General features: G+C 45.9%; 1 protein-coding gene across 2 annotated transcripts in view; it reads left to right on the top strand.

The window, feature by feature from the left end:
- The window catches only part of ENOX1 (ecto-NOX disulfide-thiol exchanger 1), a 290,859-nt gene that overhangs the window by 98,473 nt on the left and 164,477 nt on the right, over window positions 1-27,909 (top strand). For both annotated transcript variants that reach the window (XM_070471188.1, XM_070471187.1), the window contains exons 4-6: window positions 14,457-14,630; window positions 15,871-16,077; window positions 19,993-20,226. In XM_070471188.1, coding sequence (XP_070327289.1) covers window positions 14,457-14,630; window positions 15,871-16,077; window positions 19,993-20,226 — 615 coding nt within the window. The remainder of the gene's footprint in view (window positions 1-14,456; window positions 14,631-15,870; window positions 16,078-19,992; window positions 20,227-27,909) is intronic.

The following is a 27,909-nucleotide window of genomic DNA, read 5'->3' as shown; positions in this document are numbered from 1 at the left end:
TGTTTTTCCTTTAATTGAGCATAATATAAAATGATAGATAGTGTCTATTAAATATGGCTTATGTTCCCTATGTAAAATGTTAGCAGTGAATCTGGATTTTATTTCTACCTCTTTTGTAAGCTTGCTTTGATATAACTTATGCCATTAAATTATAGCATTCCCTTTGGCGAGAAAGTAAGTTGTAGTAAAAAAAAGAAAAAGAAAAACAGTACCCATTCCTGTCCTGAATTTTTCAAGTGCACCCAAGCAAATTGACTTTGTACGAATTTAGATGATACTGTATCACACTCCTGCCTCTCCATCCCATGGCTCTAGGATCAGGTTTGTGCTTTGCAGCCATAAGTGGGCAGGAGGGTGTTAAATGCTACCCAGCCAGGCGCTGAGACCTGTCCTGTCAGTGTCTTCTGTGGTTTTGAGCACCCTTCGCTCCTCTGCCTCTCAGACTCATTATCGGTAACGTGTGACTAACAATCACATCATTTTCTGGTGATATTAAGAGGAATGACTGGCAGAAACCCTCATCACTCTCACTGTTCAGTTAATAAGCTAAATATCAATATAAAGAACACCAGGTATCATCTGCTCTAGAATCTTACATGAATTTGTGCTGTGAGCTTACGGTTCTAACCACCATGCATTACCTTGTCTTGTCACTTTAGTAGGAACTCTTGTCAATTCTGTGAATTTTGCAGTTTCTTTCATTCACTTCACAAATATATTTCTTGAGGGTGACACCAGGTGCCAGGGACTGTATTAGACCCGAGAGTTAAGGTGATATTCCCACAGTGGAAAAATTAAATTAATATTAGATTAGCCTGTGATTTAAATACAACACGTGATTTGAAGTTTCCTTTAGGAGTGTGAAGTGTTTACTTTTAAAATAGGCTCTATTTTCTCTCCAAGTCCACAGCCCTGTGCTGATATTATTGAAAGAGACCGACTATGTGTTCCTTCAGCCCCTTCAAACAGTAAGTTTAAATCGAAACCTACATAAATTGTTTAAAATATTATGCCGTGAATGTTTTCTTTGAAGCTACACATTGAATACGCTTTCCTTTGTTCCTGTTTAAATTTATGAGATGTTACCTATCTCCCACATGCCTCTGCAACTGAAACTAAGGTTGATAAATAAAATCAAAAGGTTAGGGCTATATTGCCTTGGAAAGATGCTGGTTTCAAAGGGAAAATCTCTATAAAGACATTCCAAGGCTGTGAAATACCACCTCTGCTCTCATGATAGCTGGCTACAGCGGGCTTTATCTCAATATCATGCCTGGCAATTACCCTGACTTCAAAGAAGGGGAAACATCTCTACAGAATGAAGAGGCATTGAATGCCAGAAACAAATGTGTGGACATAAACTCTCTAGCCTTCCCACGTACACGTGGAGTGTCCCCATGCCTTGGAAAGATGGGCAGATAAATGGATAAATAAATGGGTAAAAATTAAGGACTGCTGCTTCTATGCTTGACTGAATAGTCAAAAATATTTCTCAACGTTCAACAGCGTTTCGTCTCTACTTTCTGCTCCCACGCCGTGAGCCTGTCAGTGAGGACAAAGCCAAGAATACCACGAGCCTATTCAGTCCTTTTTCCCCCCTATCATTATGTAACAGTCCTGCTGTATGAAGTCACTTAACATCGTACAGAGAGAAAATTAATCATCGGCTAATGAGATGGGGATGTGAAAAGTTTGAAAGAAGTAATTTAGAGGCCCCAATTAGGGTCTATTCTTGTGGGCCTCCTGTGAGCATCACTGGCTGATCCCAGGTCCAGGGGGGTGAGAAGGGGATGCAGGATGACAGCAGAGGTGGGGGAGGGCAGGAGAAGAGGGAGGAAGGGAAAAGAAGCTCCTGGGCAGACAAAGAGGCCTTCCCAGGGCTCCCGATGAGAGCTAATGCAGGCCTAAATAGCCATGGGGAGGAAAAGATGGTGTAGAAAACCCTTCAAGGGTAGGTCTGTCTAAAAGGCCTATCCTGTGTGTTTGCCTACAAGAGGTTACAAACTGGAAACTGAGAGGAAGGTCAGGTACCAGCGAAATAAATAGGAAAGGGGCTTCCCTGGTGGTCCAGTGTTTAAGACTCCACACTTAAAATTCAGGGGGACACGGGTTTGATCTCTGGTCAAAGAACTAGGAGATCCAACTTGCCACGTGATGTGGCCCCCCAAAAATGGAAAACCCTACAGTGCATCTGCTGAAGAACATCTCATCAGACTGGAGTAGGACAGATGTCCTATACCCTGTAAGTAGTTTCCCGTGGAGAACATTCTGACAAGACACAAGCCAGGAGGCCACAGAGGGAAGAGAACTCAGTGCGGTCCCTTCGCCTCATGGCAAATAGACGGGGAGACAGTGGAAACAGTGACAGACTTTTCTTGGGCTCCAAAATCACCGCAGATGGTGACTGCAGCCATGAAATTAAAATATGCTTGCTCCTTGGAAGAAAAGCTGTGACCAACCTAGACAGCATATTATAAAGCTGATACATTACTTTGCCAACAAAGGTCCGTCTAGTCAAAGCTATGGTTTTTACAGTAGTCATGATGGCTGTGAGAGGTGGATCATAAAGAAGATTGAGCGCTGAAGAATTGATGCTTTTGTTTGAACTGTGGTGTTGGAGAAGACTCTTGAGAGTCCCTTGGACTGCAAGGAGATCCAACCAGTCCATCCTAAAGGAAATCAACCCTGAATATTCATTGGAAGGACCCATGCTGAAGCTGAAGCTCCAATACTTTGGCCACCTGATGCAAAGAACTGACTCATTTGAAAAGACCCTTATGCTAGTAAACATCAAAGGCAGGAGGAGAAGGGGACAACAGAGGATGAGATGGCTGGATGGCATCACCGACTCGATGGACATGAGTTTGGGTAAACTCCGGGAGTTGGTGATGGACAAGGAGGCCTGGCGGGCTGCAGTCCATGGGGTCACAAAGAGTCGGACACAACTGAGAGAAGGAAGTGAACTGATGAGCTCCCAACACAAGGAAGTAGGGGTCAGCTTGTGTGCCAGGAGACTTTGCAATGGCCCTCAAAACTGGAGCCAATGAACAACAAAGTGTTCAGAAGAAATAAGCATTAAGGGGAAGGCAACTAAACAGGATATGTCTAAGGGCATCTTCTCTCCTGTGGCCAAGCGTGACCTGCAAAAAGAAATTTGCGGGGAATTGGATGGGGCGGGAACTTACTGAAAGACTTGTCCTGCTTTTGTATAAGATACTGAAGGCCCGGGAGGGAACATTCAAGACAGGCTGCTGCTGCTAAGTCGCTTTAGTCGTGTCTGACTCTGTGTGACCGCATAGAAGGCAGCCCACCAGGCTCCGCCATCCCTGGGATTCTCCAGGCAAGAACACTGGAGTGGGTTGCCATTTCCTTCTCCAATGCATGAAAGTGAAAAGTGAAAGTGAAGTTGCTCAGTTGTATCAGACTCTCAGCGACCCCATGGACCACAGCCCACCAGGCTCCTCCGTCAAGAAGGAGGAGAACCTAAAAAACACAGATTGGGGAAAACGCAGTGCAGAACGCAGCACCATCTGTTTTGTTTCACAGTGCCCACTGCAGTGCCGCACAACAGCACCCTGAGGAGACAAGACGTGTGTTCCAGTTGATTGAGGTCCTCTGAAGGATGTCACCTTTGTGATGGAACTGCCAGAAAGACCCAAATCACGAACAGACATGAAGCTGTGGGCACTGCCTGGCACAGAGTGGGCATGCCAATGTGACCACTGTCTTTCAGTCTGATGCACCGTCAGCAAAACCACCGAGCGCAGAATTCAGAATGGGAGTGAGCACTCCTGATCAGAGGGGCTGGTGTCTGCATGGCCTGTTTCTGGGGAAAACCCCCAGACCTCAGGAGAGGGGGCCTTCGAGGACAGTCACACGTAGAAGGACTACGAGAGCAGGAGGCCCAGGGTGGCCGAGAGGAAGCTCAGGTGTTCGTGTGACCTTCTGCCATGGGTTTCAGCAATAAAGGTGGGAGAGAGAACTCGGCTGGGGAATAGCCCCGGAGTGCAGGCCAAAGACAGCAGATAGAGCATTGTTGTTGTTCATTCGTGTCTGACTCTTTGCAACCCCATGGACGGCAGCACACTGAGCTCCTCTGTCCTTCCATCTCCCAGAGTTTGCTCAAACTCTGTCTATTGAGTCGGTGATGCCATCCAACCATCTCATCTTCTGTCACCACCTGTTCTTCCTGCCCTCAATCTTTCCCAACATCAGGGTCTTTTCCAGCGAGTCAGCTCTTTGCATCAGGTGACCAAAGTATTGGAGCTTCTGCATCAGTCCTTCCAATGAATGTTCAGGGTTAATTTCCTTTAGGATTCACTGGTTTTATCTCTTTGCTGTCCAAGGGACTCTCAAGAGTCTTCTCCAGCCCCGTAATTCAAAAGCATCAATTCTTCTCTGCTTATCAGTCAGTATCGTTGTGAAAACCATTAGAGGGACTTTCTTAGTGGTCCAGTGGTTAAGACTCAGCTTCCAATGCTCAGGGCCAGTGGGTTCAATCCCTGGTGGGAGAGTTAAGATCCCACATGCCTCCAGGCCAAAAAACTGAAACATAAAACAGAAGCAATATTGTAACAAATTTAATAAAGACTTTATAAAATGATCTACATCAAAAAATAAAAAAGTTGGACAACAGAATCGGTTAGAGGTAGCAAATATGGAGGTTGCTGTCACGAGATATATCTCAATAAAAGGCAGAATACAGAGGCGTTGGAGACTGCAAATGTACAATGACCAAGGCCAGGACTTTTGATGCCAGTTCCAACTGTCCGCCTCTTCAGCTCTGTTGCTTTGGGCAAGTCACTTCACCTCTCTGGGCCTCAGTTTTCTCATCTCCAAATCAAGATGGTAGGACTAGGAAATGCCCGAGTTCCCTGCAGCTCTGAAATGTAATGGTCCGTGGCAATGCCCAGTGGCCTTTGCTTCCTTGTCTAATCGAACCCACCCTGCCTGGCAGGCACCGACCGCCGTCTTTATGCCTCACTGGTGAGGCCGTTGTGTCTGAGGAGTGTATTCTGCAAACCCAGGGGACACAGAGCGGCTTCCTTGGAGTGTGACAGCTCGGGCCTCTGCACCCAAATTGCTCTGGCAGCAAATTCAAATCCCCCGGCCCCCAGTGTGAATGAATTTCCCAGAACCTTTGATGGGCGTTTACCTCCCACTCCATCAGAACATGTATGATTCCCACATGCAGGTTACTAGAAAGATCTGACAGAGCCCTTCCCAGCCGTCAGTTCTCTGCACCAGTTTTGGTCAGAAGTTTTGAAAATCCCGTTCACTTGGCGTCATGTCATATTTACAGACATGGGCACAGATCTTCTGTCTCAAGTTAGCTGTTGACAGCTGCGTTTCCTCTAATTGCCAGCGTTGCCTCTGCCATAGGAGGAGACAGAGGGCTTTATCAATGGGATGAGGTCTTTGTTTATATGGCCGTGCACAGCTGGGCGAGGCTCCAGGAGCTTACTTCGGATATGTACCTTGGGATTAAATGGCACACACATCTCTCCACCTCCTGGTCTCTTCAGGAAGATCACAGTGGCATTTTCAATTTTGCTTTCCTAAAGATTCTGCTAGTTCGTGTGCATGCTAAGTCACTTCAGTCGTGTCCAACTCTTTGTGACCCCATGGACTGTAGCCAACCAGACTCCTCTGTCCATGGGATTCTCCAGGCAAGAATACTGGAGTGGGTGACTGTGCCCTCCTCCACAGGATCTTCCCAACCCAGGGATCAAACCTGTGTATCTTATGTCTACCTGCATAGACAGGCAGGTTCTTTACCACTAGCATCACCTGGGAAGCCTCACTTAGCTGTTTAAAAGTACACTATCATGTTAACATACAGTCTGTGTGATCAAGTTGTTCTCGACAAATATATGGCAGTCTTCAAGGATTGTTTTTCCACAGAGGAAAAGCTGAAGGGCAGTTCTGCCTCCAGGGGACTGGCTTTGAACACTTCTTCTAAGAGAATATTTAGAGCTATCTTTGTGTTTCTGATCCTGATAAGGATATTGTGGGAATACCGTTTTTATACGCCCAGTGCATATGCAGAGACCATTGTTTTTAAGACTCAGGTCAGCTGTTACCCCCCTCTTGGGATCCTTCAATGACGCTGTCCCTCTGGATCAGTTTCCTAGGGCTGTCAGAACAGAGAGCAGAGGGGGAGGGCTTAAAGCAGAAATTTCTTCACTCATGGTTTTGGAGGCGTGACGTCTGGAATCGAGGTGTTGGCAGGGCTGTCCTATCTCTGAAGGATCTAGAGGAGAATCTGTTTCACACCATTCTCCTAGCTGCTGTTTTTCGTCAGTGGTCCGCGGGATTCCTTGGCTTGCGGCCTCCTCATCTCAGTCACTGCTTCCATCTTTGTGTGTCTGTCTGTGTCTCTCCTCCTCTTATAAGGACACCAGTCCTGTTAGATAGGCCCACCCTAAGCAGAGTATGACCTTACCTTAACTTGACCACATCCACAAAGACCCATTTCTAAATAAAGTCACATCCTCAGTTTCCTAGGGGAATTAGGAATTCAACATACCTGTTCGGGGGACACAGTTTAAGCCATAACACCCCCTGCCCCAAACGGGTTCTGATGCCCCCTTCTCTGTATTTCCATAGCACCTCTTATTTAAATGTTACGCAACTGTTCTCACACGATACTGTCATTTTCTGTGTAGTTGTTTCTGCCACCAGACTGTTGCTTTCACTAAGAAAGGACTCCCATCTTTGTCTTTGCAGGCCAAGTACCTAGACAAAGTCCAGCACCTAGTAGGCACTCAAATGTTAGTCAAATGGAATTTATCATCATCATGATTTTTTAAAAATACTTTTATATATTAATTTATTTTTGGCTGTGCTGGGTCACGGAGAAGAAAATGGCAACCCACTCCAGTATTCTTGCCTGGAGAATCCCATGGATCGAGGAACCTGGCAGGCTAGAGTCCATGGGGTCACAGAGTCAGACGACTGAGCTGACACTACAGCACTGGGTCTTCATTGCTGTCCAGGCTTGCCTCTAGTTCCGGCGAGCAATGGCTGATCCCCGTTGCAGTGCATGGGCTTCCCATTGCAGCGGCTTCTCTTGCTGCAGAGCGCAGGCTCTAGGATGCATGGGCTTCAGTTTTTGTGGTGCATGGGCTCCACAGATGTGGTTCCCAGGCTCCAGAGCACAGGCTCAGGAGTTGTGACACCTGGGCTTAGTCGTTGTTGTGCAGTCGCTAAGTCTTGTCCAACTCTGCAATCCCCTGGACGTTAGCGTGCCAGGCTCCCGTGTTCTCCACTGTCTCCCAGAGTTTGCTCAAATTCATGTCCATTGAGTCAGTGATGCCATCCAACCATCTCATTTTCGGTCTCCCCTTTCTCCTTCCTTCAATCTTTCCCAGCGTCAGGGTTTTTTCTAATGAGTTGGCTCTTTGTATCGGGTGGCTGAAGTATTGGAGCTTCAGCATCAGTCCTTCCGATGAATATTCAGGGTCGATTTCCTTCAGTTACTCTGAGTCATGTGGAATCTTCCCGGATAAGGGATGGATCCATGTCTCCTGCATTGGCAGGTGGATTGTTAACCACTGAGCCACCAGGGGAGCACCGTGATGATGTTTTATGTGTATACAGTGTTGATAACATACTTATTTAAGGTTACATGAAGTAGTTATGAAAATCCATATTAGTGTTGTAGGCAACCGTTACCATTTGTTGCATATGTTTGATGTTACGTTAAACACTGTGGGTTTTCATTTAATCCTGTTTACTCCACCCAAGAGCATTAAGGTTGAAATATGATTATCTCCATTTTATGGCTATTATAAGTGAGATTTAACAAGGTTAATTCAATTTCCTGAGGTCGCACAGCCAGTATGTGGGAGACCCAGGGACCTGACCGTAGGACATCTGACTGCAGACTTGGGCACGCACATGTCCGTACACACCTGTCCTGTAGACCATCCTTTGATGCTCCCATCTTGTGGATGTCATGTGTCCAGTGTTCATGCTCACCTCCACCTAATGAAGATGCTGAAGCTTAGAGAAGTTAAGGAACTTAACTTCTGTTCACCTGGCCGTGCCCACATCTGTCTACTTCAAGATGACCCTTTTCAGCATCTTTTTCTTGTTGATCATGCTTTTCCTTGCTGATCATGAAATGGTTTTAAGGCTATTAAAGGAAAGGCAGACCTGGGTTGGAAAAAGTATTACCTTAATAATCCATGAACTTAACTGACCTTACGGAAGCAAGACTTCCATCAATTGCAGTGAGAAACCCTTGCGAAAAACAGTGTCACCATCCTCAACTCCAAGAAAAAGAATGTCCCCATATATCATGTGGTTTCTCTGTCAAGTGATGACAGGTCATGTTTTGAATCAATACTTCTTGGGAAAGGAGGGGAGTTACTGCACATTTGTTGGGACCCCTCCAGTCTGTCTCTGCCTGGGCATGTCTGAGCCCTGAACCCCATACCTGGCTGCTCCCTGGGCTTCCTCTGGTAGGAGGAAGGGGACCCCAGCACCCTGCTTCTGGGACTCAGCATCCTGCTGGGTTGACCTGGCAGTACCCTGCCCTGTACTCTAGGACCTATAAACAGAGTATCTGCTTGCTCCTTCAAACCCCAGGAGTCACTCCTGGTGTCCAGAGCCTGTCTTAACTTCTCCAGCCTGAGTCTCCAGTTAGGTAACCTGCCCGATTGCCTAGTTTTTCTTGACCTGTGACCCTGTAGTGGTGTTGCCAAACTCCAGTTTTGCCTGGAATGAGTCAGAACTGTGGACCAGGGTGGCTCAGGCTTTGTGACCTGCAGACAGTGTCTCCTGGCAAAGTCGGCCAGCCTGGCTTCATGTTTTGTCTGCTGCTCACGATCTCTCGCCATCACCAGACGCCGAATGCTACCAGTTGGCCTGATTCCCACCTTTTTTCTCGTTTCTTCCCTTAGAGCTCTGTGTCCTGCCTCCTGGGCTGCCCTTGTTCTTGGCACTGACGGTGTCCGTCCATCCACTCAGCCACAGTCCAGCCCACCCCTAACCTAGTTCTGTCCAGCCTTGACCATACTATTTATTGCCTTTCTTTCAAATGGGATCTAGTGTTCACCTTAAATATGAGGTTCTTTACCGAGGCAATGCCTGGAAGGACAGAAAATGGGCCAGCTACCGCTCGGGGCAGCTGTTGAAGAGTGCAGGAGGGATGGGGGGCAGCACAGAACCCCGCCCGGGGCCCCTGGCTTGGCAGAGGGCACACCTGGCCCTCAGTGGCCGCCATCCGGTGATGGCGCACTGACTTGAGTGGCAAGATCCCCACGTTCCATCACGGCCACACCATCACATGCTCCCTGTACTGTGGCCCCGTGATTATTCGGACTTCTATCAGGCTCCCCCTGGCTGGCCCCTTCCTGGACGACTCTTAGCCCTTGGAGCCTCCGTTCACATGTCTCAGCTCTTCTGCTGGGGATGGTCCTCATCCTTCCTGCTCTCTTCAAACTCTGTGATTTCTCCCAAGTGGGGAACATGTTGCTGTTACCTGTGTAACTCCAGATCCTGGCAGTTGTATGTGCCCAGCACGTGTTGAATGAATGAACGAATGGATGGATTCAACTGCCGTACCTCAAAAGCCTGCAACACAAACCGCAGGTCTCCCTCTGAAAAATGGTCATCTGATAGATAAAACACTAAACCGATTCAACAGGATTTTTGTTTCTGCTTTTGTCCAATTGGAGAAAGACAAAACATTTTCTGAGCTTTAGCCTCGCTGTCTCTGTGATCGCAGCTAGCCATACAGAGAGCAGCTGGACCTGGCCATAAGCTTGGCAATAAGTGATGCATCCTCTTGCTTAAGTACAGTTTCTAGAAGAAAGTTCTATTATATACTTGTCGTTGTTCAGTCACTCAGTCGTGTCTGACTCTTTGCGACCGAGTGGACTGCAGCACGCCAGGCTCCTCTGTCCTTTGCTGTCTCCCAGAGTTGGCTGAAACTCATGTACACTGAGTTGATGATGCCATCCAACCATCTCGTCCTCTGCTACCCCCTTCTCCTCCTACCCTCAATCTTTCCCAGCATTGGGGTCTTTTCCTGTGAATTGGCTCTTCATATGAGGTGACCAGAGTATTGGAGTTTCAGCTTCAGCATCAGTCCTTCCAATGAATATTCAGGGTTGATTTTCTTTAGGATGGACTAGTTTAACTTCTTTGCCATCCAAGGGACTCTCAAGGGTCTTCTCCAGCACCACAATTCGAAAACATCAGTTCTTCGGCGCTCAGCCTTCTTTATGGTCCAACTCTCACATCTGTACATGACTACTGGAAAAACCACAGCTTTGACTATGTGGACCTTTGTCGGCAAAGTGACGTCTCTGCTTTTTATTTTTTTATTTTATTTTTTTTAAATTTTTTTTAAGCTGTTAAATTAACTTTATTTTTATTTAATATAACTGAAGTTAACAGACAAATATATTGTAATGTAACAAAGTTATAATTGATAAGTTTACTATCTACATTTTAAAGGATTTCACAATTATTTTAACGTAGTCAAAGGCTTAATATATGAACTTTACCCATTTTTGAAATGTAAAATACACAATTATAATAATACCCATACTACATAACTTACAATTTTAAAGTTTTAGCTAAAACATGAGTCTCTGCAGGTAAGAGCATGAGTTCTCTTATACCTATGACAAATAAAATGTATTACTAATAAAGTGCCACTGGATTAGACAATGCCATTTCAACTATTTCCTTTTTGAAGAGAAGGACAGAAACAATACAGAGCTAGGAATCTGCATTTATAACAAGCACAAGAGTGCTTATTTATAGTAGATATTAACCACATAAAGGATTCCTCTCAAGAAAGATCACAACCATGACTTATAACAAGCTGTATAGTCACCACTGAATAAATTTTATATAGCTTAATTGAATTATTTCTTGCTGCAGTTTCCCACCTCCTCCCTCTTTTCCCTGAGTGGAATTAGACTTTACCATCTCTCAAGTTCAAAGCAAGACAAGGAGCTGACTCTGAGAGCGTCCATTCTCTCCTCGCCTTTGTCTTGTTATGCACGTGTCTCTCTCACACCTTCAAAACTTGTGCATTTTCTTTCTTTATTTTTTTTTAATTTTTTTATTTTCCATTTATTTTTATTAGTTGGAGGCTAATTACTTTACATCATTACAGTAGTTTTTGTTATACATTGAAATGGATTAGCCATGGATTTACATGCATTCCCCATCCCAGTCCCCCCTCCCACCTCCCTCTCCACCCGATCCCTCTGGGTCTTCCCAGTGCACCAGGCCTGAACACTTGTCTCATGTACCCAACCTGGGCTGGTGATCTGTTTCACCCTAGATAATATACATGTTTCAATGCTGTTCTCTTGAAACATTCCACCCTCGCCTTCTCCCAGAGTCCACAAGTCTGTTCTATACATCTGAGTCTCTTTTTCTGTTTTGCATATAGGGTTATCGTTACCATCTTTCTAAAGTCCATATATATGTGTTAGTATACTGTAATGGTCTTTATCTAATGCATTCGTCCGTAACAGACTCCTGTGCTGTTTGAGAATACAGTTTTCATGTGTCCATACATTGTTAAAAAGTAATGGGTTAAAAATAATATTTTAAGTCTAATCTTTCTTACCTCTTCCCCTCAAATACAAAATCTCAGATTCTTTGAGGTCCAACGTAATTTAAGTGCTAATTCTTTGCTAAATGCTTTTCAGACTATTGCACTCACCATGCAGATTTCATTAACCCCTCCCCAATCTCTTTGTATTCACATCTCATAAAAAGCAAAGTAACTCTTGCTGTGTATTCAGATATCTTGCTCAAGAGTTGTTAATCCTTTGTTTCTATTTCTGAAGATGTATTTATTTATTTGGCCTTCAAAAAGAAAACAGAAGTCTGCTACAACTAAAAGAGAACTCAAAGGCTGGACCCCTTGTCTCATTTGGGGAAACATCTGGTTATTGTAATTCACGGAGCTCTCATTTCAGGGTTTGCAGTCCTGAGTGGTTTCAGCCTTAAATCACCCTGTGTTGGCAAACAATAGTAAGGGCCAGGCCAGGAAAGAAACAGACAAATCTCATGTATGGAAGGAGATTAAATAAAGGCATCACCCTGCCAATATTCCCCTTGGCAATATGTCTATTTCTAATAGATTCTCCTTAGAAGCCAATATGTTATGTCAGTGATGATGACATTGGGAGCCATTCTATTCTGGAACTTCTCCTTTAGAATTGGCATCTGGATCAGAAGGCTATATCTTGATTTTTTTTTTTTTTTAAGAGTAGAGTACATTTGTAGTAGTGGCATGCATTATGTGAATGATAGTGTTGGGTCATTCTCAGTGGAAACTTTGAAGTGGTTATAAAAAGAGATGTATTTAAAACCAGAGCCAGAGACCTGGGCCCTAGTTCTGACTCTGCCATATATTTGCTCTGTGATGTTGGAAATCTCACTTTCCTGCTTTAAGCCTTGATTAGTTTATCTGTGAAATGGGAATAAGACTGTGAAACTTCGAGAACATTTCAGATGAATAACCAGAGTATTAGACCTGTCTCTGTCACTTCCCAAGTGTTGATGTCATTTGTACCCCACTTTGTTTTGAGCAGTTACCAGTGCAGAATCCTGGAGTCCTCAGAGGCTTGTGCTCGCAAAGACTGTCCAGTCAAAACCCCACGTGAGAGACAAAGAAACTGAGAACCTTGATTATAGAAGGGCCTAAGATGTCAGGGTGACTGCTTTGAAAAACAATGCTGCTTTGGCATTTACATGGAGGGTTTCTTTAAAAAAACCAAAAACCAAAAACCAAACCCAAAACCCCACCTCCTTTTACTGAAGTGAGGCTGATATGCAGTCAGATTAAATGGTTCTCCTCATAAATGGGCCAGTGGTCTTCTTGGGGTCATAAATCAGGATCACCCTGCTTCTTCCGTTCAGCCCAGAAGAGGAGCGGGCAGCCCAAGTAGCTGGAAGAAAGCTCTAACAGATTTCTTCCCGGAAAGGAAAAGTTGACGCTGGGCCTCTGTCCTGGCCTGTCCTAGTAAACAAAGCCTGGAGTTGTCCCTTCACCTGCCTCTGGGCTTAGCTGACCTGTCAGCTCAGGCAAGCAAAGAGTGAGGCCTCCCAAGGGCCTGCGGCACCACCTGGGTATGAGAACCTCAAAGGGGAGGGGGCAGGAGGGAAGAAGGGGAATGAGCTAGAATAATGGCGGAAAAAAGAGAAATTAGAGAAGCAAACTTCATTCCCAAGGACGGTTGTGGAGGGTCACCAAGGCTACCTCCAGAGGCATCTGAGCTGCTGATCTGTCTGCCTGGGAGCAGTACCACAAATCACCAGGGAGAGTATTTGTTATCTGAAAACAGAAAGATCCTCAGGAGAGAGATCTCCCTGCAGCTACTCACAAACTCAGTACACTGTAACAATCCCTACCCTTAGAAAGGCCTTACTAATTAAAAAAAAAAAATCCCTTTATATCCCTTTGAAATGACTTCCTTTATTATCACACTAAAAAAAAAAATTCAGTGTTTATATTGGAAAACCCATCCTTTTTGTGCCCTTCCATTTTTATTGCAGGGCATAAAGCTGTATTTTTTTATTCAACAAATAAAGATTTCAGAAGGGCAGTCAGTTATTTGCTGATTAAATTAGAGGAAGAATGTGTGATTATCGAACAGAACTCAGAAATGTATATAGCTGATTTTATGCTCACACATATCTAACCCATGGGCTGCCCAGGTGTCCCAGTGGTAAAGAACCCAGCCACTGGTGCAGGAGCCACAGGAGATGTGGGTTTGATTCCTGGGTCAGGAAGATTCCCTGGAGAAGGAAATGGCTACCCATTCCAATATTCTTGCCTGGAGAACCCCATAGACAGAGGAGCCTTGTGGGCTATAGTCCATGGGATTGCAAAAAGTCAGATTCGCCTGAGTGTGCACATAATGTATCCAACCCAGCCTTCGTGATTATAATCACTCTTTTTTTTTTTTCCTGGTGGGAATAGGATAGGTTGGACCTGAATGCATCATTATAAAGTGTGTACATCTAAACTGAACTTTTCTTAAATCTAGGTCATTTGGATAAGAAGCCTCTTTGGATAAAGCCAGGTTGACAGTTGGATTCACTGGGCACTTCAGTGTTAAATATATTCTTCCCACCTCTTGGGTCATAAGGCAGTTACATCTGCATTGGAAGTTAAGAAACAGAAAATAGAGTTGACAATAATAGCAGAGCTTCCTGGTTCATGGTTTTGCACTCTAATATGATATCGTCTGTCCTGCCGTGTTAATATTTTAAATAACATATCTTTTCTATGAAGCATTAAGTTCATCTTTACTCTTTACCTTTCTGTATTGCTATATTTATGCCAATGAGAAATTCATTAAAAAAACAGAAAGCCTAAAGTCAAATCACCTTTGCCAGAAAATAGCAAAGTAACCACAAAAACTGATGTAAGATCCACCAACCAAAATGATATCTTATGTACTTTACAGACTCGATCTGTGTACCAGGCTTCGATCCAGGCCTCAACATGATGACTGGGATCACCCCTATTAATCCGATGATACCAGGCCTGGGGCTGGTACCACCCCCACCGCCAACAGAAGTGGCTGTCGTCAAAGAAATAATCCACTGCAAAAGTTGTACTCTTTTCCCTCAAAATCCAAGTAAGTGGCATCTGTGAGAAGTATTTGATCATCAAGTTTTAATTTCTTTCTTTTTTTTAATACAGTATTCATTTTCTGATATGCCTGAAAAGTTCTCCCACTTCGGTACGCAGAGCGGGCATCATGCTACAGAAGTCCTTTGTCTCTAGAATGGAACAAATCTGTGGGTCCCTGTGTCTTTCCAGGAGCTGAATCGACACCATGAAGGGCAAATGTGTGATTGGGAATGTATAGCCAGCATTAAGAATCTATTTTTTTGCGCGCGATGAAGTCTAGCATTTGCTGCGGATCAGAGTGTGAAATATGTGAATACTTCCATCCATCTTCACAAATGCGTGAGAGAAACTCTGAAATGCATTTTGCTAGATGGAAAAGGGAATTAATTTGGCAGTTAGCAATTTTGGTGGGGGGAGACTGCATCTGTGAGCTCCTGGGCCAGATTGCCTTCACTTGAAGGAAACGTACATTTGATGAAGTGAATAGGCCAGTTGTTTTTTTTTTTTTTTTCTTAATTTAACTTCTGATACTAAGTTTATGGGCTTAAATAGCTGGAATTTTTTTTTTATTCATATTAATCAGTGTTGCCTTTTTAAAGTGGACCTTCTAGAAGATTGCTTTAGTAATCTACATATAAACTAGGTAAAATGTTGTGACAGTGTACATTTTATCTTTTTATACAGCCTCCCTCAAATTTAGGAGTTTGCTCATTTAAATGTGAATAATTTTTTTTTGAAAGCGTATTTTTTTTCAGGCCCAGTGTTTCCCAGCCAAGTAAGTACTGTGCCCGCTTTCAGGCTGTTTCCCGTTCTGCCTCGTCGCTCCATTATACCCCAGCAAGACAAAGCAGATAACCAGCCTCGGGTTTTCATCATGTTGTCATTTCATCATGCCTTGTACTTTGTGAAGGCTTCCTCCCTGCCCCCGCTGGTTTTCTGGGCTTCTGTATTATGAAGGAGAAATGAAATTATGCTCACATTTGCTTTATCTCTGTTCTTGGACGGGCATAGCCACTCGGTAGAAAGGAGCAGAGAGGAGCGGAGAGGTGGGAAGGAGGCAGGCACTGAAAACAGGACACACCCATCCGTGTCCATCGCTCTAGACGTTCATCATCGCTCAGAATAGAGAAAGTTAGTCTGCGAGTGTGACTTTTGCCAGGTGAACCAGAGAAAAGAAAAAAATAAATAAATAGAGCAAAAATAAGTAAAAGGCAAAACACCCTGTGTTTTGTTGTGATTCTCAGATCTTCCACCCCCCTCCACAAGAGAACGACCTCCCGGTTGTAAGACTGTCTTTGTCGGAGGATTACCAGAAAATGCCACCGAGGAGATCATCCAAGAAGTCTTTGAGCAGTGCGGTGACATCACAGCGATTCGGAAAAGCAAGAAGAATTTCTGTCACATCCGCTTCGCCGAGGAGTTCATGGTTGATAAAGCCATTTACCTTTCTGGTACTTTGCATTACATAAGGGATTTCCACCCCACCCCCCCCAGCACTTCGGTGATGTTTTGTGATATTAATATGAGTGTATTCCTTTTGGCCTTAATGCACAATAAAAGCACTCACAGTTGGGGCTGGAAAGGGGGAATTCTGCCTTTTCCCCCGGGCGCCAGAACCTTGAAGTCTCAGCGCACCTCTCTGCTGCCGGCACAGTTTCCTACCACCCAGGCTTTAGGGATTCCACTGGCTTTCTAATCAATGTCCTCAAGTGCTTATTAGTGGAGAGGCAATATTATGACTACCAAGGACCACTATTATTATTAGCTGTCATTCTCGGGGGGGAATACAGCCCTCTCTCAGTGTAATTTCAGTTTTTCAGAAGTGGTTCACCTTCTAGACGTCAGGGCACCATTTTAAGATCGGTGCCTTACAGTAGGTCATCCTGGCCGGGGGGCGGCCCGGTCTGCCTCCCGTTTGCTCCTACAGTTAGCCCGGCTAAGCCCACCCACCAGCGTTCTTCTCTGGTGCCATTTACAGGTTTTTACAGATGCTGAAACTGGGAGTGTAAGGCTGTCTTCCATCGTGTGGGTGTTGGAGCAAGTGTATGTGTTCCCAGTGAATTTAAGGTTCTCCCTCCATCGTGAAAGAATTTGGAGATGAAGTGATAGGTACGAAGTGGATTTATTTAGAGAGAAACACACTCCGCAGACAGAATGTAGGCCATCTCAGAAGGTGAGAGAGAGCCCTGAAATATGGCATGGTTAGTTTTTAGGAACTGTTATTTTGTAGGCTAATGAGTGGGAGGATTATTCCAACTATTTTAGGGGAAGGGGTGGGGATTTCCAGGTATTGAGCCACTGCCCACTTTTTGACCTTTTATGGTTGGCCTCATAATTGTCCCAATGCTAGTGGTGTGTCATTTAGCATATGCTAATATATTACAGTGAGCATATGATAACTCTCAAGGTCTACCGAAGTCCAGTCTCCTGCCGTCTTGGACCCGGTTGGTTCTAACCAGTCTTTGTCATGTCCTGTGGCCATGCCATTCTTTTAGGGGTTGTGCCCTACTCTCTTGCAGCCTGTTTCATTCGGAGCCTGTCAGCAAGGTCTTTGCCAAGTCTAAGAATCACAGGGCATTCGAAGGATGTCTTTTTACCTTTAATTCACTGCTATTCCTTCCCTCTCTTTCTTCATCTGCACATTTCAGTCTGTCACTCTGCATCCCACCTCCCTCTTCCTGAGGCAAACTAGTGAGGGAAGGTGAGAAAAGAATAGGAGAAAAAAAAAAAAACTGAACATTACTTCCAGATTTTCTTAACGTCTGCAGTCAGGCCCTGTGGCCATCAAATCCTCTTGCAAACCTCAGAAGCCTTGGGGTTATTCCAACGCTGCAGAGATATCCCTATGCTAAATAGTGACCTAGAGAACTTTAAAAGCTTTATTCCAATAAAACCTGACGAACTGCGGCAAAAACCTAACAGTATTCCAAAATGGAGATGGAAGACAAAACATAGAAATATTTTAGAGCATTCATGTTTCTTGCAACTCTTGAGCTACAGCATCAGAATAATCTGTTAGACAACCAGGAATTCTGGTGAGTGCATGGCACTGGGCTTCACATGCCTCGGGCAAGATAGCCTCTCTCTGAGCCTCTGTTTGGTCATCTGCAAAATTGAGACAGTAACAGTGCTACCTCATCAGATTATTACGAGGAATAAATCCAAATAATGGATATTAAGCACCTGGCAGGACACATGCAACATGGGAACCATTCAGTAAGTGGTTGTTTTTAACACAAATATCCTCATGATGATAAAGTAGGACTGGTTTCTCAGGAGCCTTGCCCTGGGAATTCAGATTCTGATCACAGCTCTACCAATATAACTGTGACTTTATCCCACCTTATTAAATGAAGGGGTTAGAATAAATCAGAGGTGCTTTTCAACACCGACATAGCACAATGTTTAGACCCAATCAGAAACCTCATAGTACATTGCCAGAGATGAACGGTTCCAAATCTAGCCACTTGAAAGTCCCAGATTTATGCCTCGATGCTATATATATTTTTTCAAGTTCTGACCTGGGCCCCTGCATGAGTGCCCCTTGGCAGCAGAAGAAGCCCACAGCAAAGGCCTCACCTCCAGCCTCCCCTGCCCGGGTGCAGCATCGTCCTGGAAAGATCTGAAGGGCTGGCTGGGAGGGGCGGGAAGGCAGACAGGCTGCCCCTCCGGCGTGCAAGCTCTCCTGCAAGCCAGAGCCCAGCTGGATGGCCTGTCTAATTTTAGGACCATGCTCACATCTGAAGGCCAAGTTAAATTTAGACTCGGCCTCATCACAGGCTCTTTTAAGAGCCTTAATGATGGTGTTTGGGTGAAAGAGGGGGTGCTGTCTGGAACCAGAAATGTCTGAAAAGTGACGTTCTGGATCCAATCAGGGGAAAGTTTCTTGGCCATTTGGAACAGCTGGCCAGTCTTAGGCCATTCTGCCTGCTCAGCTGTTAGGTGTATATTACCACGGCCTGCTAGTTTGTTAAGTTCTCCATGGCCAAGATACACTCTGCTTTAGCATTAATACTGCTCCTCTGTGATCAGTATTGATAGGTATTGTTACGTCTTCCCATTTGGGGAGAATACCTTTTAAACTTGGAAGGGAGAGGGTCATAACAGGAATCAGATGTGAGATCAGTTTCATGCTTGTAACTTTTCAAAGATGTGAAGTGCCCTCCTGGGGAGGCGCCAGGCCGTCCTGGGGTTTTGGGCTCAGTCTCAACCCCAGATACTAAGACGATCCACTGAAATCCACCACAAGAGCTTGAGCGTCGGCGCCATGCCGCCGGCATCTCACAGCGGTGTCTCCTGTGCACAGTCCCCACATAGCAGAAGCGCTCCTTCTGCTCTCTCTTCTGGCGGCCCCCGACAGCCGGGATCCTGCTGGGACCTGAATTTATGTTTCTAAAATCCAAGCACCCCAAACTGAAGAGCAACCTCAAAGCCAAGCCTCCTTCATTTGAAGTTAGGCTGGCGGTCTGGTTGCAGTTCCGTGTATGTTGATGGCTCAGATCCAGTTGCGGCTCATAATCTCTGTAAGTTGTGTCGCTCACAGCAAATCCCCCAGAGACCTCCGGGCCTTTTTTTTTTTTTTTTTTGTCTACCTCTGGTTTCTCACACTGGTTCCTGTGGCCCTCAGAGATTGCACACAAACAGTTTGTGCAGTGCCGTGTGCCAGATGAGGTGCTGGAGGGCTGTAAGGAAGGCCTCTTGATTGAAGGTAAAATATTCTGCGTGCCCCAGAGGATAAGTGGAAATAAAACAGCATTGCCAAATTGCCGTGGTAATTGTGGCTTTTGCAGCTGCCGAGAGAGAGAACAGAGAGGCAGCATTTTCTAGGAGATTGAAGCAATAGCCTGGGAGTGAGGTGTGGTAGAATTTACTACGTAGCCCTTTTTAAATATCATCGATATTCTTTATTTACTCACACTCCACTGCATTCTGAAAAGAATGTAAGCGAGCTTATGGGGTGGAGTTACAGTACATTGAAAATAGAAAAATTGAGGCCATAAAAAGCAGAGGGGGATAGAAAAAAAGCTCCCTGCTCCATTGGTTTGTGAGCTTCCTGGAGGCCAGAAGGAAGAAGGAGTTAGGATAGGTGTCCTGGTGCTTTTGATCATCTTGGTAACACTGGCTTGGAGATCCCTCCCAGCTGAGCACTTAGCTGCCCATCTGTAACAGATCTACCCTAGCCCCCTTCCAAATCATGGAGGACAGCAACTTCCCACCTCCCCTGGGAAGGATGACCTTCCCAAGGGGAAAAAGAGGTCAGTGAGAGCGCCCAGGCTCACCTTGAATGGCCTGGACCCGACTGTCGACAGTGGCACGGGACCATGTCGTGACCCTGTGATGTGACCAGACTCCCGCATTGGTTTCAGGTTACCGGATGCGCTTAGGGTCCAGCACGGACAAGAAGGACTCGGGCCGCCTGCACGTGGACTTCGCCCAGGCGCGGGACGACTTCTACGAGTGGGAGTGCAAGCAGCGGATGCGCGCCCGCGAGGAGCGGCACCGGCGCAAGCTGGAGGAGGACCGCCTGCGGCCGCCCTCGCCACCACCCATCATGCACTACTCGGAGCACGAGGCCGCCCTGCTGGCCGAGAAGCTCAAAGGTAGGAGCCTGCCGCCGGCTTCCTTTGCGTCCGCGCCAACCAGCGCCCTCCCCAGGCGCCGAGGGCCCGGCCGTCTCTCCTGGCCTTTTGCATCCTGACCTCATAGAGCTGGCGTCACCCACCTGGGATTCTTCATGCTCCCTGGACAGCCCGGCCCCCACACGGCCGAGTTCTTCCTGATTGGGTGTGTTCATCACTCAACAAAATTCATGCAAAGAGGGGCAGGAGAGCCCCTGCAGTAACTACAAAGCAGGCTACCAGTTTCCCACCCGTGTTGAATGAGCCCATGTCTCCTCCTGTGGGGCCGGGCGGTCCTGGGGCTCCTGCTGATCTGTAGGGTCTGCACCTCCACTGGGCTCTTAACCAAACTTCCCCAAAGGCTCATCGGAAACCAAACTGGGACCTGTGCAGGACAGAAGAAAAATGTAGAAGAGGGCCCCTGTCTTCAGAGCCTGAGTGGAAGGGACCCTCCTAACACCTTCAGAAGAGTGAGGTCTGGATGAGAGCATTTCATTTCTCTCAATGTTTGCCGTGCTCCTCTCCTGGGTTTGAGACCCTGGGAGAGACAGACAGAGGCTTTAGTACCTGCCGCAGTGAACCACAGATGGTTGGGGAGGGTCCAGATTTTGAAGTTAGGATGGCGTATGTGTGAGTTCTGTTTCCTTCTTGATCAGAGTTGTTCAACCCCAGTAACATGGGTGCATTGTACAGGTAAGGGGTGGTCAAACCTCGGTTATCGGGCATGTCAGGTTTTAAAGAGAGAATACAGGTTGTGGTCGCTGGCCACACACAAGTGTCTACAAGGAAATGATGCACTGTGACAAAGCCAGTTAACACAGTGGTCCATCTGTATATGAGCAACGTGCTTGGGAACTCAGGGACACGTGTGTGTGATGTTGAGGAACATGTCAAGAAAGCTTTCACAGAGGAGGCAGAGCTTGGACTTTGCAGGAGAAACAAGAATCCAGGCCCCCCCCCCCGCCCCCCAGGAGAAGAAAAGGTGCAAAGACATTCTTGTCAGAGGCGGGAACCCTAGGAATAAAGACACAGGGAAGCGGATGGGGAATTGGACACAGAAAGAGAAAGGAGGGTTGCCTCCTCTGGGGGTCGTGAGAGCCGCTTGGAAGTTTACAGGGGTGAAGGTGATGCTGGGAATGCAGTGTGGGGCCAGACGGCGGAGCCCCCAGGGCTGCCGCTGGATCTGGGTTTTATTCCATAAACAGTGCAGAAGTCGTGAAGGACTCTTAGGAGAGGAGAGACGGGACTTGTCCTTGGGAGTGTTTTGGAGCCTCGCTGGCAGTGTTCAAAGTGGATTGTGCGCTTTCACTAAAGGGAACATGAAAAGCCGCCCCAGACCTATTTTCAGAAGATAAAAAGTTGACATTCTATTTAAAAAAAAAAAAATAATTAAAAAAATCATTTATTTATTTATGCATTTATTTTTGGCTCCCCCGAGTCTTTGTCGCCGCGTGTGGGCTTTCTCTGGCTGCGGTGAGTGGCCGCTGCTCTGCACTCGCCGTGTGCTGGCTTCTCGCTGCCCTGGTTTCTCTTGTGGCAGAGCGCAGGCTCTAGGGTGGGCTTCAGTAGTTGTGGCCCACTGGCTTAGTTGCCCCAAAGCATGTGGAATCTTCTTCCCAGGTCAGAGATTGAACCCACGTCCCTTGCATTGACAGGCAGATTCTTAACCACTGGGCCACTAGGGAAGTCCTAAAAAAGAATTAAAAAAAAAAAAAATTTCTGCTTCTAGTCTTCATCCTCTCCTCTGGCCTCGGGGACCCTTAATCAGATGTATTTGCCACTGAAACTGTGGACTTGGAAAATTTTTTGAAAAACGCACCTTGTGAGAGCTGTGAATTGAATTTATTCGGTGTCTTACTGAGGACTACAGCTCAGAAGACAGCCTCTCAGATGGCTCTGAGGAGCTTTTCTGGAGTGACAGGTAAAGGAGGAAGCGTACGCGTGATTTTGGTGAGGGGGTACCTGCCACCAAGCACGCATCTCAGTAGAAGGTTGCAGCTAGCACGAGGTAAATCTCGGTAAATTGACATCTTGGTTACTTGGACATCTTGGTAAATGGTTTTAGTACTTCTCTCCCTGAGGGACAAGGCAAGAATCTGGGCTCATGAAACTTCCTCCCGAAAGTATCTGCCTATCTGGAGGTCCGTTCTGCCGGTTTTCCCAGAGCACAGAGTGCCATTTGCCTGATCCCTGCTCTGAATTCCTTTCGGGCTGTGTTAAAAGTCAGCAACTGTGGTGGCCAATGACTTAGTCCTCGTGGAACCTTCTTTAGTTGACATAACTGTGGAGTCCCTCTTCCTGATGCCCCTTGGCACATGCTCTGCCTCTCCACAAAGGCGAGCCCTGCCATCATGAATACATAGGCTGTGACTGTCCCTTTAATAAAAAGCATATAAAATGCAAATGTAGACACCCTCTTGCTTTGCTATTCAGGCCAGAATCCATAAGGAGTGGGCAGTGTGAGAAAGAGCACGCTTCTCAAGCAGGAATGTTGATCTCGGAACAAATAATTTTTCCTTCACTATCCAGCACGTTGTCTTCCTGTAGTTCAGACAGTGAAGAATCTGCCTGCAACACAGGAGATCTGGGTTTGATCCCTGGGTCGGGAAGATCCCCTGGAGAAGGGCATGGCAACCCACTCCAGTGTTCTTGCCTGGAGAATCCCATGGACAGAGGAGCCTGGCGGGCTACAGTCCATGGGGTTGCAAAGAGCTGGACACAACTAAGTAAATAATAATACTATTTCTAGCACGTTGTGTAGCATCAGCTAAACGTACTACATCAGCTATACTGCATTCGATCGTGTCCAAACCAAGAAGTGACAGAAACGTGCACCCTGGCGCTGTGACCCCATGGAGGAATTTCAGGAAAGCTTGGCATCTGCATTAATGTTCTTTTTAAGAAGGCAGCACCAGAGTGTCTGCACATATGAGCCACACAGCGTGGCCTTTCCTTTAAGAGGATAGCAGACTGGGGTGTCCATTTGGTAAAGTCATTTACAAACCCTGCCATTTCAAAAATATATATTTATGTAGAAGAGCATAATATGCAGAATTTAGAAGTGGCACCTTTGCCAAGTACTGTGTGATCCCTTGAGGAGAGAACAGATTGGAAATTTTAATAGATGGCAGTTACAGTAGAATGAACTAGCTGGGGCGACATCTTAGGCAACAGTCAGGTAGTATCAAGCTTGACAGTTTCAACCAGAGCACAGAGTTTGGAACATAAACAGCATTTAATTGCTTAGGAAATTGGCTGCCTCAGAGAGGAAATCCACTCTATGCTCCTTGTAATACTGCAAAGCCAGACAGGAGGAGCCAAGGAAACTGTTTCCCTGAAGATGATTTTCCTTGATATGTGGATATAAAATGCCATCAAGACCTCAGGTAAAATAAGCCTGGGTCAGAAAGGAAATGGAAATGCAATCTGAAAATACCTAATTGGATTTGATTTTTTTTTCCTCCCGTGAGAAATCTTGCTATCTCAGGTTTATTGCAAGCATTTTTTCCCCTCTTTTATATCATACTTGTTTATCCTTACAGTTTTCTTGTGGAAAATCAGCTTTATCCAGCAAAATCTGTACTAGCTGAATCTTTTTTTTTCAAAGCTTTTATTTTGTATTGAGGTGTAGCCGGTCAACAAACAGTGTTGTGGTCATTTCAGGTGAACAACAAAGGGCCTCAGCCATACCTATACATGTATCCACTCTCCCCCAGACTTCCCTCCCATCCAGGCTGCCACATAACAGCAGAGCGCCCAGTGCTATACTCTAGGTCGTTGTTGGTTTTCTGTTTTAAATATAGCAGTATGTACATGTCCATCCCAAACTCCCTAACTATCCCGTCCCCTCACCCTTCCCCTCTGGCCACGTCTTTGTTATGGCCCCCAAGGCCCTCCACGTCCTGCCCAGTGTTAAAACTATGCTTAATAGTAGAGGCTCAGTAAGTGATTCCATGTCTCTCTTCCTTCACTGTTTGGAGCATATGAGCGTGTTGCGTTTCCGGCCACAACGCCAGGAATGGAAGCATGGGGAGGTGTGACATGCCCTCGGCCATCGTTCATTCCCTCCACACATATCCTGAGCGCTCTGCTGGGCCCCTGACACTGTGAGGCCGGGGGAACACAAAGCCCCAGCCTTACAGAGATAGCGTTTAGTTTCAGTTTACTTGAGTGATCCAGGCAGTTACAAAGCACTTCCCACTGTTCTGGGATGAGAGATGGCCACCCTCCTGGGACCAGGTAGCCCCAATCCAATGACTCCCGGGCCTTCTGAAGTCAGACGAGACATTGGGTTGCCATTGTGTAGTGTCTAAGGCACCAAACGCCCAACATCTGTTAAGGTTAATGCAGATTCTAAGAAAGAAAATTAGTGGGCACCCCGCGGATTAAATAGACATTGTTCTGAGACGATTACACTTAATGAAGACTGACTGGAAAGTACCTTCTCACAGATACAGAGTTTATAGCACGGCTTTGAGAGAGTGAGAAGGGGCTCGATACCAGCATAATTGCACTTTATTGGAGACAGTAGCACCAGGCAGACAAGATAATGAATTTCTGCCTTTCTAAGACAGACCATCCACCCCTGGAGGAGCCTTGTGTTTGGACTGTGGAAGGAAGAGATTGATTAGACAGTGAGGAGAGATGATTTCCTGATTCATGGGGGGATTTCTCCTGGCAAGAGCATTTCAAAGTTTTTGTGTACTTTTCCACCTTTTAGAAAAGTTTGCATAATCTTTCACCATGTGATGAAAGGAATGGTTTCGCTCGGCCTCAGGTAAAGTTTTGACAAAGCTTTGCAAGCAGTGTCTTTGGGACACCCTGATATGTCATCCCAGATACAGTCTTCCTGGGATTAACATTCGTAATTTCCGAGGACTTGTCTCTGATTTGCATACGGAATAGCCCTGAATCAGCCTACCAGAGGGAGAAAGGGTGGAAGAGGTTGCCGTCGTCTTACTGAGATGGTTGTCAACATTTATGGTTCTAAGAAAGAAAGAATCAATAATGCTGTGAGCCAAGTGGAAGTTCCATGAGCCAAAAGCCAGACTTCCTTCTCAGGACACAGGAGATGCGAATCATGGGAGCCTGTTTGAAAATTACTTCTTCGGGCACCAGTGACCTTCACAGAGGCGAGATGGGTCGTTTCATCTATTCACATGTTGCCTGATCCAAAGGCAGGAGTAATCAGTGCACGTTCATGTGCTAAATATGAGAGATTGTGTGTGTGTGTGTGTGTGTGTGTGTGTATTTGTGTGAGAGAGAGTGTGGGCTTGTAGGGCAGGGTTGTTGTTGTTATTTAGTCACTAAACTGTGTCCGACTCTTTGTGACTCCGTGAACTATGGCCCACCAGGCTCCTCTGCCCATGGAATTCTCCAGGCAAGAATACTGGAGTGGGTTGCCATTTCCCTCCTCCAAGGGATCTTCTGAACCCAGGGATCGAACCTGCGTCTCCTGCATTGTGGACAGATTCTTTGTCTCTGAGCCACCAGGGTGCTGGGTAGGGTAGGGGGGAGAGTAGTGATCGTTTCTGTAGCCTTTCGTGCTGTCCGTGATCTGAAGGGTAGGTGAGGTACCACCCCTTCTGATGGTTAATTGAGCAACCAGAGATGGAGCTTTGTTTTGGGATGTCCGTGTTTTAGGAACACAGAGTAAAATTTTGGGGAATGTTGTAGTAGTAGTGCCGTCCTGAAATTTCCATTCTGCCTGGATCAACGTGTACACTGTAAGTTATTTCTACCTATCAAGCCAGAAACCAGGGACAATTTTATAGACACATCATTCAGTATGTCTGTGTGTGTGTCCAGCCCCATTTCTTTGAAAAGCGTTGTAGAATGTCTTACATTTTTCCTCTCATTCCTGAGACATTTTGTTCAAATGTGAACTCTCCCTTCCTATCAGTCCCATCTGGACCTGCCAGAAATCAGGTTCCACTAATGCATTTCAGTTTTCATATTCAGGGTTCATTGTCTTGGCTCTTTTCCTGCCTATATATGTAACTTATTAATTTATTTTAATTGAAGGATGATTACTTTCAGCATTATGATGGCTTCTGCCATACATCAGTGTGAATCGCTGCAGGTATACATGTGCCCACCCCCGCCCCGTCCTAAACCCACCCTTCCTCCCCACTCCATCCCTCTGGGTGGTCCCAGAGCCCCAGATTTGGGTGCCCTGCTTCATGCATCGACCTTGCACTGGTCATCTCTTTTACATGTGGTAATGTACATATTTCAGTGCTATTCTCTCAAGTCATCCCGCCCTCACCTTCTGGAGTTCAGGGCCAGATCTCCTCTGCCCACAAAGAGGGAGAAGAAACGACTTACCAGTTTGATTACTTTTCCCCATCATTGTCTGCACATCCGTTTGACTAAAGGTCACCGAGTGCTCACCTGTTGGGTCCCGGGCTCTGCACCCCGCCTGGGGTTTCAGATATGACTGTGGCATGCTGGCCCTGCCTTGAGGAGCTTGCGGTCAGTGGTTGCTCAAGGATGCTGTGACACGGAATCATGACTGTCTTACAAACAGGAAATGCACATGTGTCAGTGATGTTATATAAGTCATTAATTAATGAGACAGCGAGTAAGATGTTAAAACTGGTTCAAAAGAGAGTTTGCTTTGTAAAGACTTATATTTTCTTTTGGACAAAAATTCATTGACATTATTACAGAGAAGAATTATTTGCATTGTTACCAGTTTTCACAATTTATGTCATGTCCCTAAAGCATGGTAAAATGGCCTCAGTTCAGTTCAGTCACTCAGTCGTGTCTGACTCTTTGCGACCCCATGAATCGCAGCACGCCAGGCCTCCCTGTCCATCACCAACTCCCGGAGTCTACTGAAACCCATGTCCATCAAGTCAGTGATGCCATCCAGCCATCTCATCCTCTGTCATCCCCTTCTCCTCCTGCCCCCAATCCTTCCAAGTATTAGGGTCTTCCAGTGAGTCAACTCTTCACATGAGGCGGCCAAAATATTGGAGTTTCAGCTTCAGCATCAGTCCTTCCAATGAACACCCAGGACTGATCTCCTTTAGGATGGACTGGTTGGATCTCTTTGCAGTCGAAGGGACTCTCAAGAGGCTTCTCCAACACCACAGTTCAAAATCATCAATTCTTTGGCATTCAGCTTTCTTCACCGTCCAACTCTCACATCCATACATGACTACTAGAAAAACCATAGCCTTGACTAGACGAACCTTTGTTGGCAAAGTAATGTCTTTGCATTTAAATATGCTATCCAGGTTGATCATAACTTTCCTTCCAGTCAATGACAGTTAGACATTCACACCCCTGTAAAATCAGAAAATCCCAGAGGGTCCTCTAGTCCAGTATCCCATAGAAAGAATCTGCTATCCTCTCAGTGCCCATTTCTAAGACTTTTGACTTATTTTTCACATTCTTTTTCTGGCATAAGGATGACTGATGTTTAAACTGCTATTCTTTGAATGGGAGTAGAGGGTTTGCGGACAGATTCACAAATCTCACGGGAATCACGTGAAAGCCTTTCAGTGTTCTCCACTCTCTCAGATGCCCCTTTCCATTTCCGGTTTTCATGATCTTTTTAAGTTAGATAAGCTCCTAACCAGTTTTCCTGGCTTTTATTGAGCGATTTCTTCCAGGTCTTCTCCAGTGTCAATGTGCATATGAAACACTTGGATGAGG

This window comes from Odocoileus virginianus, chromosome 8 (assembly GCF_023699985.2).
Source record: "Odocoileus virginianus isolate 20LAN1187 ecotype Illinois chromosome 8, Ovbor_1.2, whole genome shotgun sequence".
In the NCBI taxonomy this organism is placed as follows: domain Eukaryota; kingdom Metazoa; phylum Chordata; class Mammalia; order Artiodactyla; family Cervidae; genus Odocoileus; species Odocoileus virginianus.
This window is presented reverse-complemented; position numbering and strand designations above follow the sequence as displayed.